Source organism: Halichoerus grypus, chromosome 1 (assembly GCF_964656455.1).
Source record: "Halichoerus grypus chromosome 1, mHalGry1.hap1.1, whole genome shotgun sequence".
In the NCBI taxonomy this organism is placed as follows: Eukaryota; Metazoa; Chordata; class Mammalia; order Carnivora; family Phocidae; genus Halichoerus; species Halichoerus grypus.
Genome location: NC_135712.1, coordinates 212,487,879 through 212,505,014, shown reverse-complemented (window position 1 = coordinate 212,505,014; position 17,136 = coordinate 212,487,879). Strand labels below are relative to the sequence as shown.

At 50.7% G+C, this 17,136-nt stretch overlaps 2 protein-coding genes across 9 annotated transcripts in view; one reads left to right on the top strand and one right to left on the bottom strand.

The window, feature by feature from the left end:
- Window positions 1-17,136, top strand: part of RPL36 (ribosomal protein L36) — a 173,067-nt gene that overhangs the window by 92,491 nt on the left and 63,440 nt on the right. The gene's annotated exons all lie outside the window — the stretch shown is intronic.
- SAFB2 (scaffold attachment factor B2) overlaps window positions 1-17,136 on the bottom strand; it is a 32,805-nt gene that overhangs the window by 1,379 nt on the left and 14,290 nt on the right. For 4 of the 7 annotated variants that reach the window (XM_036111907.2, XM_036111908.2, XM_036111911.2 and 1 more), the window contains 10 exons: window positions 15,194-15,343; window positions 14,991-15,103; window positions 10,531-10,661; window positions 9,333-9,424; window positions 5,912-6,048; window positions 4,189-4,479; window positions 3,108-3,248; window positions 1,981-2,043; window positions 1,807-1,849; window positions 1,123-1,253 (listed from right to left, as the gene is read on the bottom strand). In XM_036111907.2, coding sequence (XP_035967800.1) covers window positions 1,123-1,253; window positions 1,807-1,849; window positions 1,981-2,043; window positions 3,108-3,248; window positions 4,189-4,479; window positions 5,912-6,048; window positions 9,333-9,424; window positions 10,531-10,661; window positions 14,991-15,103; window positions 15,194-15,343 — 1,292 coding nt within the window. The remainder of the gene's footprint in view (window positions 1-1,122; window positions 1,254-1,806; window positions 1,850-1,980; window positions 2,044-3,107; window positions 3,249-4,188; window positions 4,480-5,911; window positions 6,049-9,332; window positions 9,425-10,530; window positions 10,662-14,990; window positions 15,104-15,193; window positions 15,344-17,136) is intronic. The other 3 variants (XM_036111910.2, XM_078057063.1, XM_036111912.2) reach the window with 1 other exon arrangement.

The window sequence follows — 17,136 nt, the reverse complement described above, 5'->3', positions numbered from 1 at the left end:
AACTCTCACACAAACATTCCTTGCAGCACGACTTTGTGACAGCCCCAAGGTGGAAACTACCCCAGTGTCCACTGGCTGGTGAGCGGACAAAGTGTGGTCTCTGCACACGTGGCACGTTACTGAGCCATAAAAAGGGACGCAGCTGACACGTGAGACCTCGTGGATGAACCTTGCAAACACGATACTGAGAGAAGCCAGACACAAGAGACCACATAATGTGATTTCATTTGTGTGAAATGCCCCGAAGAGGCAAATCCACAGACAGACTGGATCAGTGGGAGCCAGGGGAGGGGGGAGGCAGAATGGGGAGTGACCGCTAACGGGCGCTTCCTTTGGGGGTGCTGACAATGTTCTGTGATGGACGGTGGTGATGAATAGCCAGCTCTGAACACACTACAAGCCCTCAAATGGTACGCTTCAAGTGGGTCAACTCTACAGCATGTGAATGTGACTCATAAAAGTGGTTTAAAAAAAGTTACAGAGAGAAACTCCAGGTAGTACAAATCCAAACAGGGTTCCAGTGTGTGAGCACCAGCAGCCACCAGTGGGGTCCAGGCCCAGGCTGACCTGTGCTCTGAGACCTGGGACGAGGAGCCCATCGGAGCCCCCGACACCTGTCCTCGAGGGCGAATGCTCGGCTGCCCTGCATGTATGGGTGACAGCCGCCCACCCCACGGTCACGGCGCTCGGGGCTATCTTTTGTCTGCAGAGGAGTTCTCCCGGTTCCATTTCCCACAGGTATTTAAGGCAAAATGGACTAAATGGTATTCAAGGACCAAGTGCTAAATAGGTCACTTGGGAAAGAACACTTTACGTTTCTATCTATCAAAGTGGTGCTGCCTTCTTCGCTCCATACCTGAAAACCCACCTAGGGGAGGCAGAACCTTCTGACAGGCACCACACCTGCCTTAAAAACGCCTAAAGGTGACTGGGGGACAGGGGTGGGGGTGCATAAAGCTTCTCTGGTCCCCGGGGCAAGTGTAAGAAAGGCTCTAGGGCTGTCTCCATCAGCAGGCAGGGGACCTCATTCCTAGGGGCTGAGGCAAAGTGGGAAAGGGCTGTTGGGGGCAAACCAGCAAGGCACCCAGGGCCGGCCCATTTCCAGGGCCGCTCGCTGCTAACCTGGGTGGAGGCGGTGGCCCCCGACCCTCACTCATCCTCTTGTCAGAGCTGTAGCCCCCCCAGCCGTCCCGGGAGTCCCGGCTGTGGCGCTCCGGTGGTCCTCCGTGGCCATGGCGGTCGTCTGAGTAGTGCTGGAAGGCACAAGAGGGACAGGGCGACTCTAGCCACATCCCTCCTGTGAGCCTATTGCAGCCGGCCAGGCTGCGGCTCCTGACCCTCAGCTCGCCGGATGCTCCCTGCCAACACTGACAGTGCTTCAGAACCCTGGAGCGTCCCTACAGCTCCATCTCTGGCGCCACACGAAGGGCCAGCTGAGGCCTCTCTGGCCCTGTGCACGTGGAGAGCCCCGCACTTTATGGTGCTTGACGGCTCCGCCCAAGGGTCCTCTGAGAAGAGTCAGTCTTCCCTGGAAGAATCAAGGACACCTCCTCCTTGCTGATGACAGGAGGGCCCCTCCCACACCCCCAGGGTGGTCAGTGCCCGCAGACCCCCAGATACATCCTTCTCAGGAGGTGGCACAGGCCCTACATAGTCGAAAAACACAGACTGACTAATCAGAAAACAATCAACGACGCACACTTCAACTCACGGGCCAGAACGGACACGTCCACAATCTGCCCCCCCACCCCCCGCCCCAAAGCAGAAGCAGGTGCGCCCCAGGCTTGGGGTCTGGGTTTTACTTACTTGCCCATCTCGCTCTCCCATCACTGACCTTGAACCTTCCCTCCTGCAAAAGGGAAATATCTCATTCCAACAGCAGCTGGTGGCACTACACAACATTTCGGCAGGCCACACACACGAGTTCCACAATTGGGGTATTTATTCCATTCCACCCAGTAAGAACTGTAATTTACTGGCCTGTGCAAAAAAGCTGGCTTGCATCTAAAGCCTTCTCCCTGAGGGTGGGAGTGAAGCCGGATCCTAAGAAGGTGGGAATAAAGATTTTACTGAACTAAAATCCCTTGGAGGGATCTCAGAGGTAGTGACCCACACCATGAAGCCAATGCCTATTATCTGTGGCCAAGTGACAAAATCCAAAATCTACCAGAGAAGCCTTAGAGGGTCCCCAACCTCTGGTTTGATCCAATACATGTGATTCACACCAAATCTCAAACCACCATTCATTAAATGAGTAGCTTCTCAGCCTGTCTTTCCCCTGCTCTCCCTTCCTTACAGAAGAGCTTATGAATGGTGAAACGGCTCAGGGATATGCAGCCCAGGGGAACATGATGAGAAACCCAGACAGAGAATTCTTAAACTAGAAATTCGAGGGTTGCCTTTCTAACGAACTATATATACATATTCCCTGTTTAAAAAGACACTTGACAAAGAAAAAAAAAAATTATTTTTTTTAAAAAGGGCCTGGCTAAAAAAAACCTTTTCAAACCTTTAAACCACCACGCTAGGCAGCAAGAACTTTCCCGTGTGCTACAGTCAGTTCTTGCCTGGTGTGCTGGCACAGGAACCTCTGTTGCTCAGTGAACCCTGTGGACGTGGACTCCGGCCTGCTCTGCCTGCAAAGGCTCGGGCGGGTCACACCCCTTCTCTAGACGGCTTCCTCTCTGTACAAACAGGAGGCTGGGCATGCCCTCCTCGAAACCCTCTGCTTCCCAAGGGACGCTTTGGTGGAGGGGTGGCTGGGAGAGAGCCCAGGGGAGCTGTGAGGCCCAGAGTATGGGCCCTGGAAAGCTGGGCATGGGGGTGCTGAGACTCAGGAATCGCCCCCAGTCCCCACTGATCTGTGAAGAGGGCAGTGCGTGAAAGGAGCTGAGGCTCCTCCCGCCACACAAGCTAAGGATGCCCTAAGGGACCCCCGAGTCCAACATCCTGCTCAAGGCGCGAGCTTCTAAATCCCACGTGCAGCGGGTCAGCCAGGCACGGGGAGCCTCACAAGTAAATGAGACGTCGGAGAACAGAGGGAGACCCATCCCTGCGTCAGGCTGAGCTGGCTCCGTCCACAGCTGCAGGAGAGGGTGGGTGCTGACCTGTCAGCCACATGGTCCTGGTATTGGCCCCGGTCTCGATGGTCAAAGTCATGGAAGCGGTGATCAGGCCGAGGGAAGTCTGGGCGGTACCTGTCCTCCATGGCCACACGCTTGCCTTCCGGCCAATAAGCATCATCTCGCCTGTTTTTTATTTTTAAAAGGATGTGAATTTCATTTATGGACAGAGAATGAGGAAAAAGGGAAAGAGGTGAGGTGGGGAGGGGAGCTCTCTCCAGACCCAGTATCGTTTAAAATGTCCTGCAGGGCTAATCTCTAAACATTCAATCATTATTGCTTTGATTTGATAAATTAAAATCCCCCAAACTGCCAAGAGGCATGCCGGTATTTTCATCTGACAGTCCTGAAAGGAGGGCTGCTGGGAGCTAATTGTATCACAAGGCTGTTAATACCTTGATCCCCGTGTGAGCCCAGATGCAAGGGAAATGAAATATTTGATTCTTCTGGAACGCCATTCCGAGCTGCCACATTTCCCCTTTCCTGTCTTCTATGGTAACCTGAACCTCCCTCTGAGTTTTTTGCAAAAGCAAAGGGAATTAGATCGGGTGATAGTGAACTACATACAGCTCAGGATGGCATTCAATTATCTTCTTCCTGATTTTTACCAGAACACTGGGCTCATGGGTGGTGGGGTGATGGGTGACCATCAATTAAGCAGCTCAGAGGAGCTGGAGACCAATAAACCTACTTCGTGAACAGGAAGGCAATTTCCTTTTCTACAGCGCAATTCCATGCCTCTCCCTCTACGAGGCCATGGTGCCCAGGGGCCTAATCGCAGGCTCGGCCGGCCCCAGACAGGCACTTGGCAGGTGGTTATGCTCCACCAGGAACCGCAGTGTGAAGAACGGGGCAGCCTAAGCGAGAGCATCACAAACTGTTCCCCAAGTGGCAACCATCAAGCTTCTCTGCAGAGTAACTCAGGGAAAACGCCGCAGAGCCCCCAGATCGAGAAACTCCATAAACTCGAGGTGGAGGCACCTGTGAGTCCTGCGCAGGCGTCCAGACGCCCCAGATTCGGTCGTCAAGGTCCCCAACCCTCCAGGGAAGGGGGCCGGGTCCTTACCGCCCATCGTCGTAGGGCCTCCGCAGCACCGGCCGCCGCTCCTGCTCGTAGCGCAGCTGCTCCTGCTGGCGCCGCAGCTCCTCGCGCTCGCGGTGGATGCGCTCCTGCTCCTTGCGGCGCTCGCGCTCCACGCGCATGCGCTCGCGCTCCAGCCGCTCGCGCTCCATGCGCTCGCGCTCCAGCCGCTGCCGCTGGCACTCGAGCTGCAGGCGCTCCCGCTGCAGGCGCGCCTTCTCCTTGCGCTCGTGGAAGGCCTCCAGGCGCTGCTCCCGCTCGCGCTGCTCGCGCTCTCTGCGGGAACACGGGAAGGCCGCCCTGACTTCCCTGCGCCGGGGCCTGCGGCCCCCGGGCACCATCCTCCCAAGGGGTGATGGGGGACAGGCGCCACCCCACTCCGCTGAGCTGCGCGCCTCGGCCGCAAACCCCCTCCTCCCAACTCTCCTTTGTCACAAAAGCAAAGCCAGGGGAGAGCGGCGGGGGGGGCCCACGGGCCAGGAGACCAGCCTGGGGTCCGGGTCTGGAAGACTTGGCTCAAAGGCACCAAAGTGAAGCCACACATTAAGGGGAAGAGATGTAAGAGAAGCCAAGGCCAACTGCTACAACGAAGGCTGCCTTGCACAGAGAGAAGCCCGGAGGAAGGACTGCACGACGCTGTGTAACGGGCCCTCCTCCTCCACACCTTCCCTCCTACAAGGCCGCATTTTCTAATAACCGCGCCTTTTCGTGCCGACCTGGGAAGCCGTGGGCACAGAAGGCCAGGCATGAGCTGAGGGGGCCGGCGGTATGCGGCCTGGCGCCAGGGCTCGCACCATCAGCCACCGCACGCCCGGAGCTGAGGGGGACTGGGGACGCCCCCTCTGCATCTGCCAAAGGAGTCGCTGCCACTCCTCGCACCTGCTCCCCAGGGACTGGAAAGGCTCCAGAGTCAGTGCGAGCCAGTGGGAAACATGACAGCCAGTGGTGCTTTTACTTTCTAAAGCTACATAAGCAGAGACGCCGGAACCCCACTACGTAAGAAAGCAAATGTAGCGTAACTGGAGAAGTTTCTACACGACCCGCTTTCACTCAAGAAAGTTCTCCAAACACCATGACGTAAAGCTTTTGTTTCGCCACGCGGTATACGAGGGAAAATGGCAAGGGAGCCCTGGATGGGAAAAGGCAGAAGGCAAGACTGGGAACAGGCCTCCTTCCATAAACTGCCTCCTTAACAAAAGGTGAGCGTGGCAAAGAATGTCGCGTGTGACTGAGGCCACCTGAAATTGCGGAGATGCAGACATTTCAGGAGCGAAGACGCCACTCCCGTGAATAACATCTCTAATAATAAAAATGCCACATCCCTTGGCTGCATTCTTGATCTTATTTATGTGGGGTTTCAGCAGGGAAGACCGAGACCTCGACACTGGGGGTCCTTCCATCAAAGCCACACACAGGTGAGCTTGCTACCTGGGCCAGGGGAAACGCGCTACACAGCGGAGAGCAACTCTGATGAGGGCGGCTCAGTTGGTTAAGCGTCAGACTCTTGATACCAGCTCATGTCTCGAACAAAACCAGCTCTGAGGAACATCATGCCGAGGCTGACCACGACCCCTCCTGACCCTCGCCTTTTGCCTCGGGAAACAAGGCAGCCAGCAAGCCTGGGCCAGACAGGTCACTCGCTTGGGGAGAAAGGCGGAACGCCCCCAGAGGAGACCACCCACCTGCCAGGCTGCGGGGCCCCACTCACCGCCGCCTCTCCGTCTCTCGGATCTCCCGTTCCCGCTGCCTCTGGCGCTCGCGCTCCCTTTGCTCTTTGATTTTATCAAACGACAAGATGTCTCTCTTCTCTTTGCTTTCTGATTTGCGATCCTGACTCTTGGAGCTCTGTTTACCAAAATTGGTTTATTAACGTCAAAAAAATGCAACCAGCACACAAAGAAAGTTATATGCGTATCTGGGGTAGATTAAAATTCTTCTGTCCCTCATGGTTTCCACGAAGACCCAGGAGGCAGTTCGGCTCACCCACAGCCCAGAGACGCTGCTCACTCTAGAGAGCTACCTTCACACACTGCAAACAAAGGGCGTCATGGAGGAGCAAGGAGGGATGACACCCCACAAAACCTACAGGCAGATCTAGCGCAGCAGAGCCAAGGACTCTGCGTAATCTAGAACAAGGCCTCACAGAGCCATGGGGCACGTGCACATTGGATGCCCAGCTGGATGATGGACTGCACTTCTCACCTGCTGCCTCAGGCCTTCAAATACAACAGGCCGAAGCAGCTCTCCTGGGAAAGAGAGCTCCTACTCAGCTACAAAGTAGTCATGGGCAACTGCCCTGCCACTCCGTTTCCAGGATAAGGCACAAAATGTCACCTGCCGACTCTCATTTCTGAGGCTCTTGGAGGCTAGGACACCCAAGCTAGCCACGATCACTCTCCCAGGAAGCTTTCACAGCTTGGAATACAGGGCCTCCTGCTGACCCACCACCTCAGGGTCTCTAGGGAAGGGGCCTGGGAGACATTTCAAAAAATTTCCCCAGGTTATTTTCTTTTTTAATTTATTTATTTGACAGAGAGAGACACAGCTAGAGAGGGAACACAAGCAGGGGGAGTGGGAGTAGGAGAAGCAGGCCCCCCACTGAGCAGGGAGCCCGATGCGGGGCTCGATCCCAGGACTCTGGGATCATGACCCGAGCCAAAGGCAGACGCTTAACGACTGAGCCACCCAGGCGCCCCTCCCCAGGTTATTTTCTTAATTACCTCGTGGATGGTGGGGCTGGAGGACCAACCCAATAGAAAGGCAAGGAACAGTTACGAACAGATATTCTGCCAAAAAGAGAGGGCCCCAGAGAGGACAATCCCATCACAAAAAAAGATCAGAACCCAAAACACCAGGATGATACTCTTCACCCATGAGATGGGCAAGGAGTTTTGAGTCTGTTCCCACAGACTGCAGGCCGGAGGGCGGAGGGCCGGACACCTGAAGTGCCCAGGTGAGGGTGCAGCTAGTGTCCACAGCCGGGCCTCCCACATACCAGCAGCCTGGCGCGCTCTACACACCCAGGGACTACAGGATCCTGTTCCCTTTCTGAAGGGCACTCGGAGAACATCCGTCACAAAGAACAACATCCATGCTCCTCGGCACCTAGAAACCTGGAGCCCGCCACGGCCAGTGCACACCAACGCTGCCACACAGCAGTCCTCAACAGGGGCCGTGACACCAAGTGTCCCTAATCGAGGGACCAGGTAAGAGATCACAGGGCAGCCGTAAACATAGCTTTTTTTTTTTGTAGTTTTATGGTTTTATTAACACGAATATGACGTGCACAACAAACTATTCATTTTCTTCGCTGTGCAGCCTGGCACTGGGACTGGTGACTGTCAGCTGGGCTGCTTTTCCCACAATAGCTTTGCGGTTCTTGGAGGAGACACTGTGAGCAATCTCTGCACAGTAAGATTTGCTGCACGTCAGCAGCACTTCAGGCTCCTCAATGTTGTGCACTAGGAACTTCCGGAAGCCACCGGGCAATGTGTGCTTTGTTTTCTTGTTGCTCCCTTGATGTTGGGCATCAAGATCTGGACCTTGAATCTTCTGCGCACCCTACTGTCAGTGCCTCTGGGTTTTCACCAGTTGCGCTTAATTTTGACATATCGGTCTGACTGGTGCCAGATGGACTTCTTGGTCCTCTTTTTAACGATCCTGGGCTTCACCAGAGGTCTGAGGGCAGCCATGATGCCCAGTAACAGATGGCTGCCACCTCCGCAGGCAGCACCGAGGAAGAGAGGGGAAGCTAAACACAGCTTTAAAGAGAGGGCACATACACACACACGCAACCTGCACGGCTCTCAAGGGCATCATGCTGAGGTCACGTGCTCCATTCTCACTGGGACAACATTCTAGAGATGGGAAGCAGAAGACCAGCTTCCCAGGGCTGGGGCTGGGCCGGTGGGGTGGGTCACGAGCGGGAGATCTCTGCGGTCTGGCCCTGGATCCTGACCGCGGTGGTGCTCACGTGGACTCCACCAGTAACTGAAGGTCCTAGCACTCCACGCATGCACATCCCACAGACCAATGTCACAGTCCTGGCTTGGAAACTGGGCTATAGTTATGTGAGCGGAAACTACTGGGGGAAGCGGGGTGACGGGTACATAGACCATACTATTTTGGCAACTTCCTGGGACTCCGTAATTATTTGGAAATAAGAGCGTACACGCCGTGTCCTGTGTACGATGCCCTTGGAAAGGAAGTGTGAGGAGTCCACGTGAAAGCGAAGAGGCTTCTGTTCTTATGCTGTCATCCTCCTACATGACCTCAAGGTTCTAATCAAGCACACTTTATTACTATTTATTTTTTCTAACTCCAGAGTTATTCCGGTGGTAAGTTTATGGGGATTTTGGCGGGCTTTCTTTAGATTTCTCTATTTTTATAGTTCTTTTTATGGTTTTCACGTAGCCCATAAGACATTATGAATGACTGTATTTGAGAACACAAGTTTTCATTTCAAAAGTCAGTCCTCCACAACAAAATGTTCTTGGATGAATACCGATAGCTCTGCGTTCGCTCCAAGAGGACAGCTCTCCTCGGGAATGTTTCAGCTAGAACCTTCAGCTGCTAAGCAGAAGGTTTTGTTTTCCAGGGTGGAAAAAAACAAAATGAGAAGCCACTAGTTTGTCCAGCTGTGTACCACTTAAGAAATGGAGGTCCATTCTCTGACAACATCAAAGTCGGTTTTGTAGTGGACTCTTTTCTTTCCCGTTAATGTCACAGAAGGTGAACAAATCAAGAGAAGAAGTGAATCAACTAGCACTAGGTCAACCAAGGAGCAGAGCCTGCCTTCTGACTTGAAGAGCCTGGGTCCTGCCCATCCTACCCAACGGTGGGCTTTCTGTGAACCGGTTTCCTTTCAAGAAGATGGTATAATCCGACGAAGAACCCGTGAAGGGTCAACACATCAGGGAAAATAAAAACATTAAGTATTGTTTTGAAATAAGCTGTAGAACCTAACTGTATGTGTGTACATACAATCGAAACAGTTAATAACATGCCTTCTGAGCACTTCAAAGAACTCTTCAACTTTTAAAGGCTAGCCGTTGTTTTCATAATGCAAATCAAAGGGGTCGTTAAACCACCCACAAATCCGCTGGACTTGGGGAGGAAGCAATACTTACTCTCTCTTTTGACCTGCTTGTGGTTTTCACGCTAATGACAGGCTCTCCTTTCGATTTATCCATCACGACCGTCCGTTCCATTCCTCTGCTTCCTTCAGGAAAAAAACACAGCGATCTTTGAAAACCCGCTGATGCCCCCACTTCCCGACAGCAGGTAGCGCACGGGCTGACTGGGGGTTCTCGCTGCTCCTTCTAGGGACTCATGCGAATCCCTGGAGCCTCCGCACCTCCTCTCTCTCCTCGTTCTGACCTGCAGCGTGCACTACGGACACGAAGCAGCTGGTGTACCTTCACAGGTCTTTGCTCACCTGGGATGAAGTGGCTGTGATTTCCCCGAATCTTACAATGTAAATCTAAGTCAAGGTGCATTCTGCAACACAAACACATCCAACCCACCAGCTTCCTTTACCCGCATGCTCAATCCTAGTGGCTCCAGGATAACCAATTTCCATTTTTTAGTACTCCTCCACATTCTGGAAGGCTCTGCAAATTCAGGCCCTTGTGTTCTGAATCAGATGGCTGGGCTTCCCTTCATTCATATATAGCAATAAAGGCTTCCAAATGGGTTCTTCCCCTCGATGACACAATAACCAGACTCTAACCACCATGACTATTACTGATTTGGGGAGATTTGCAATACTTGAGAAACATTTTAAAAACACGTTCCTCATGAGACTGCCAGTAAATTACCCCAAACACTTATCTAATTTGTAATGCGCTGTACCAAATTCCAAGGCTCCAGATGGCTGAGTTTTGTTTGTTTTACTGGGGGGGAGGGGCGGGGAGAACTGGGTTTTGTTTTCTCCACAAAACATTCTGTGGTGCCTCATGGCAATCTGAAGGTGCGGAACAAGCATCAAATCTGTGACAAGAACCAGGACACCTCTCCCTCGCACATCTGCCAAAGGTACGCAGGAAGAGCAAGCAGCCCGGTCCCTGAGCCGTCAGTGACCATAAATCACGGAGCGGAACACCTCCAGGTGTGTGATGTCACCAGAGACTCCTTCAAGCCAGTCATCCCCTGAGGCCCTGCTGCTTTATCAGCTGCCGATCAACAGAACCCGCAGTCAGCCCGCAGTCAGCCCGCAGTCAGCCCAGCGCACACCGCCCTCACTGGCTCACTCACTCCACGACACGCCCCCCAGCCCCTCCCACCAGGCTCTACTCTCCTGGGGAGCCCTGGGCAGGCTCTGCTCACCTGATTTGGTGACTCGGGACCGATTTGTAGGTCCTGGTTTTGGCTCATCCTCGTCTTTTTCTTCCTTCTTAATGTCTTCAGGCTTTTTTTCCTCCTTTTTCTCCATCTTCTCCTCCTTCTTAATCGCAGTTCTATTTAAAAACACGGTCATCACACTTGAGTTCCTGGGACTCTGGCAGCAGCTCACTTACTGACTTCCATACACAACCACCCAGCCGGGCAGCAAGTGGACGGGAATAGTTACTGGGAAGCTGCCGTGATGATCTAATACCCGCTCGAGACACAGCCCTTATTCCCCACGGAGTTCTCTGCTACACCTAGAAATACGCAGCACGGAACTGCAGGCTCGTGGACGGTTTTCCGAACTGCTCGATGCAGTGGTTTGCAAGACAGCACACGGGCACACGAGAGACGCTCCCAAGTAGAGAAGAATGCTTGCAAAAAACTGATTTTAAGTGTTTCACTCCAGGTGGAATTTTTAAGTTTTTTTCCAAACAAATTCAGTATAAAATAGAACAGAGGTACAGCATGAGGATGCGAGGTGCCTGCTACATGAAGCAGTGGGCCACCCACCCTGAACACTGCACCTGGTCACTTCTGCATACTCTGGGGGAGTTAAGATGGCTACATTCCAGCTCATGTGGAAACTGTTAGTAACACTTCAACTGAAGGCAGCTTTATTCTACGCGGTGAACTAAATCATCATTGCCACTCACACTTGTCTCCCATATTCCCTAATGCTGTTTGTCCTGAGTAATTAAATCCCACACTTATTAAATGCCCACCACGTGCCAGGGTCCAGGACGGGAAAGCCAGGCCCCTTGGGGTTCCCTAACCAGTGCTCCCTGCCCTTTCTTCCCTACAACCCAGGCAGAGCTCAGGCTGTCCAAAGAAACCTCTCAGCTCACTCTTCCTCTCTCAACTTCCACAGTACAAAGCTGTCTTTTTTTTTGGAGGGGTGTGTGTGTGTGTGTGTGTGTGTGTGTCTGTCGGGGGCGGGGGTGAATGGGGAGGGGCAGAGGGAGAAAGAAAGGGAGAATCCTAAGCACATTCCATGCCCAGCGTGGAGCCTGACGTGGAGCTCAATCTCAAAAACCTGGAGATCATGACCTTAGCCAAAAACAGAGAGTCAGATGCTTAACCGAATGAGCCACTCAGGCACCCCAGAGCTGTCATCTTTAAAATAATATTCACTTTGGGGCACCTGGGTGGCTCAGTAGGTTAAGCATCTGCCTTCGCTCAGGTCGTGATCTCAGGGTCCTGGGACTGGGCCCTGCATCTTGCTCTGTGCTTAGCCTGGAGTCTGCTTCTCCCTTTCCCTCTTCCCCTCCCTGCCGATTTGTGTTCATGCCCTCTCCCTCTCAAATGAATAAGTAAAATCTTAAAAAAAAAAAAAATTAAAAACATTCGCTTTAAAAAAACCTTAAAATTTTTTTTTTATTTTTAAGTCATCTCTATACCCAATGTGGGGCCTGAACCCACAACTCTAAGTGAGATCAAGAGTCGGAATGCACCGACGGAGCCAGCCAGGTGCCCCAAGAAAAACTTTATTAAAAAAAAAATTGGGGCACCTGGGTAGTTCAGTCGTTAAGCATCTGCCTTCGGCTCGGGTTATGATCCCAGGGTCCTGGGATCAAGCCCCGCATCGGGCTCCCTGCTCGGCGGGAAGCCTGCTTCTCCCTCTCCCACTCCCCGTTTGTGTTCCCTCTCTCGCTGTCTCTCTGTCAAATAAATAAATAAAATCTTAAAAAAAATAAAAGTAAAAATAAATTTTTTTTAAAATAAATATTTGAGAGAGAAAATGAACAGGGGGAGGGGCAGAGGGAAAGAATCCCAAGCAGACTCTGCTGAGCGTGGAGCCTGAAGGGGCTGGATTTCACGACCCTGAGATCATGGCCTGAGCCAAAAGCAAAAGTTGGACACTCAACAGAGCCACCCAGGCGCCCCCAGTATTTTAAATTGTAAACACATACCATAATAATTGATGGTGTTTACCAGGATCAAGAACTGTTTTTTTTTAGCGTATTGGTTTTGCTTAAGAAAAAAGAAAAAAACACAAAACCCCAAACACTGTAGGTGCGTCAACTTATTCAAACAATTTCCCTGGGACGACCACCCTTACTGAGTGGCCTTTACTGTCAATGACTGGGCTCCACCGCCCGTGCCTATGCTTTGTGAGGCCCCGCGAGGCTGGGACAGCACTCAGCATGCTGCACTATAGCACTTCTCCCCTCAGCTTTGCCGTGGGTAATACACGCGGATCTGGTTCCCCCTCAACAGCTAAAGCCGTCCGTGTCCCTTCTAAGAGAAACAGTGATGGCTTCCGGTGACTACATGGCTGCAAGTAAAGCCACAATGAATTACATCTGATGTGCGTCTCCCGCTATTCTGGGGTGGCGCCTTCTCTCTCCAAGGAGACCCCCTGGTTGTTCTGTACTCACATGGCACCACCTAGACACAAAGCAACCTCCTGTAACACCAAGTTAAAAACTAATTTCTAAAATACAAACACGAGAGTATGAACAAAGGCTGGAGAAATATACACAAAAGAGGGTCACCCTTGGGTAGTGGGATTATGCTTGACATTTGTGTGGACTTTCCAAATGTCAACTATATAAAAATCACCACTCATCCAACTCGGGGAAGACGAGCCACTTCTTTAGAAAAGTGTTTCTATTTTTCACTTAAGTTGACTACTGAACCTAGAAATTCTTTTTTTTTTTTTTTTTTTAAGATTTTATTTGTCAGAGAGCGTGCACGAGAGCAGGGGGAGCAACAGGCAGAGGGAGAAGCAAGCTCCCCGCTGTGCAAGGAGCTCGATGCAGGACTTGATCCCAAGACCCCAGGATCACGACCCGAGCTGACTGAGCTACCCAGGCGTCCCTGAACTTAGAAATTCTTAAAGTCAAAGAAAAGGTTAACAAACAAAGGTTTACTGGAAGGAAAAAATATGGTTAAAACATATTTTGAAATGCTCAACCTCCCAGACCACCTGAAGGCAGTTTGGTTTTAAACATACCAAGTTCATCACCTGGTTATGTGCCCCAGTGCTGGGGGCGGCCAGCCCAGACCGAATCCTGGCCTTGCCACTTCCTAGCTGGGCTGGGTGCTCTTTAGCGGGGCACGTCTCTTTCTGAAGCCTGTTCCCTCTGTGACCTAGGACTCTTCCAGGGATCAATCGAACCACCTGATGCAGGTGAGCTAGTTATTACCCTCTTCCTTTCTCCCGCAAACACGTCTCACCGTGTGGTCAGAAAATCAATAAAGATGCATTCCAAAACACCAAGAACTCTGAACAACTCTGAAGAGCTACCAATATTCTACAAATACAGGGTTTTTTTGTTTTTGTTTCTGTTTTTTTTTTTTTAGCACTGCTGATAGAACACATCTCTTTGGAGAAGCTGCTGATAAAATTACAGGTCTCGCTTGTAAATACACGAAGGCTAATCTGACATCCATTGCTCATGGGCCAACAGATTCCAATTTGGAATGAAGACCGGCAATTATACCTTTCAGAATGGGAGTTGTAAACTTAGGGGTATTAAGGAAGTCCACACATTCGCTCGACTGTACGTTTTCTTAATATAAGAAACAATGGCAAAATGGAATCACTGAGATTGACAGATTCTCAGCAAAGGGTTCAATCTTTAGAGTGAAAGTGGCCCTAGAAGGGCAAGTAAATGGTACTGACAATATAAACTTAATGTACTCAGCCCTGAGAATTGTACCACCATCAGGAACATCACCGAAATCTACCTTCTCCAGAGGATACACCGACGACTCTGAGAAAATTAGCAAGCAATCCTGCTCTGAAAAACCTGTCCCAATTTCCATCCTTTATAGATGGTATCTCAGACCCAGAGATCCCAAAGTTCTGTGCCAAGGTACCCCGCGGGTGCCACAGGAAACTCACAGGTATCCCGGGATACCTTACATCTTTGAGGGAAACACAGCAATACTTGACAACTGCCTGACACTGCACAACTACTAGCTTGAGGTCATTCTTTTCAACATTAGATTGGGTTGCGTTCCTGTGATAAAAAACAAGGACTGCATGAACACCAGTCTGGGTCAGGAAACAATTCCATGGTATGAGTGGCTGTGCAAGGACCCAGAACTCTGAGTGAAGTACAATTATTATTCTTTCCTTTCAGATGTGTTATTTTCTTTCAACAGCCCACTAAGTCATTGGGACGTAAATACTTACTAAGGCTCCTGTGAATATACTTTTGAGAGTTACGGGTTACATCGCAGGGACCCTTACTGAAACCTGAACATGTAAGTGGTAGCAAGATGCACAAATATGATACATAAGTGAGAAGCCCGTGAGGCTGCCTGAGGCAAGGAGGACACGAGTTTGCCTGAGTGACCCTGTGGCTGCCACCTACCCTCTTCCCGACCAGCCCACCCCCGCACCCTGAGAGAAAGCTTAAGAGAAAGGTTTTAAATAATCAGTTTACTTTTCAATTTTGATCTCCACAGGATGATGTCTGTCGACACTAGATAATTTTTCTTTCTTCACTTCACATTCTTTCCTGTCAGACAGCTTTTTCCCAGCAGGTTCGTTTTTGGCCTAAAATACAACACAGATTAGAAATGGCCCATGGTCCTGGTCACCTCGCTCGTGAACTCGATAGGTTATAACAGGCAAGAGTCACCTCACCTTCTCTACGGAAATCATTCTTCCATGCAGCTCAGTTCTGTGGAGATGGCTGATGCACTTTGTAGCTTCATCAGATGTCGACATGGTAACAAATCCATAGCACCGAGCTCCGGGACTGCGGGCGTTGGTCACCACTTTGGCCCCGACAACCTTCATGAGAAAGGACACGCTTACCTTCCCATATAAATCACCACACGATTTGTCAAAAATGACTAGCAGTTACCTGATCATCAGAATTCTTTCCACTAGTTTTTACTTCTCCACAAATTGTTGGTTTGCCATAATTAGTTATTAAAGTGGTTCTACCTCATCCTGACTATCAAAATACAATTGCTTCCAATACAAGATCAGCCCTCAGAGTGACAAAAGACGAACACGGAAAGCTAAAGATTTTTTTTTTTCCTAAAGATTTTATTTATTTATTCATGAGAGACAGAGAGAGAGGCAGAGGTAGAGGGAGAAACAGGCTCCCTGAGGAGCAGGGAGCCCGATGTGGGACTCGATCCCAGGACCCTGAGATCATGACCTGAGCCAAAGGCAGACACTTAACCAACTGAGCCACCCAGGCATCCCAGCTAAAGACATTTAAAACTCCACAAACCACAACTCCTTAATCAAAAGTACTGCCCACTTGGATCATTTTCTCCAATTGGATTTCGACTTCCAGACAGGTTGGCACACCAAGCATTACCCCCCTGCTGCCTAAAAAAACCTCGCAAATTAGAGGAAATGTAGGCAACCGGGGTTTTCAGACACTGTACACCAGGCCACACAGGACGGTGACCCCTGCAAGGGACACACACACATGTATGGTTGCCCGGGCTTACTTCCTAGAGGTTCCCGGCCAAGGGCAGGGAACAGGACCTGAGGTAAGGGTGGGAGGTGGTATCTGAGAGCTGAGCACAGCTCAATGTCTGAAGAAATCAAGGCAGCAAGAAATCATAGTACCGGAGAGGAAGTGCTGCATAAAGACAGCCCCAGAGAGCTGCAAAGGGCCCTCTAAGCAGCACACATGTGAGAGGCAAGGGAGAAAACCACCTGTTAAGAGCAAACAATCCCCAGGCTCAGAGTCTCAAATAATTCACTTTTTCCAGAGTGAACCTGACAGCCGGAACGGAAAAGCTTGCAATTCATGGCGCATCAGGCTGAGACCTCAGAAGGGTGCTGCCCTGGGAGTGCACAAAGCTAGCCCCAAACTAAGGCTGCTCTGCTCACCTAAAGAAGCCTAACAGCAACCTGGAGAGGAACAAGTAACTGAACTATGTCCCAGCAAAAGCTCAAGAACACTGACAGGGACACACAAATAACTAGAACACCTGGTGTCTGATCAAAAATGACTAGGTAAACCAAGAAATGAGAAAATGACTCTAATGAAGAAAACCAACCAACCAATAAACAGAGATCCAAAATGCACTCCAGTAACAGAATTAGTGGATGACGATATTAAAAGTTATTTTAGCTATATCCTAAATGTTCGACAAGTTAGGAGAAACCACTGATAATGTTAGGTAAACACAGAGAAGACATTTAAAAAAACACCCAACCCAAAATTCTGGAGATGAAAAATACATGAGATGGGACGGATAGCAGACACTGCAAAAAAAAAAAAAAAAAAAAAAAAAAAAAAAAAAAAGATGAGGGAACTTGAAGACATAGCAACTGAAGCTACTCGAAATGAAACAGAGGAAAAAAGATGGAAACAAACCAAAACAGAACCAGAACATCAGTGGGCTGTAGGACCACCTGTGGTGTCGTCAAAAGCAAGCACAGAAAACCTTAGCAGATGAAACCATAGCACATCTGTGGCATGAACTGCTCCAAACCAGTGATAAAGAGAACCTTCCAGGTAAGCCAGACAAGAAAGACACCTGTGCCCTAAGGAGCAAAGGTGAAACCCACAGCCAACTGGTGAGCCAACATGAGCCAGAAGGAGGGAGCACCAC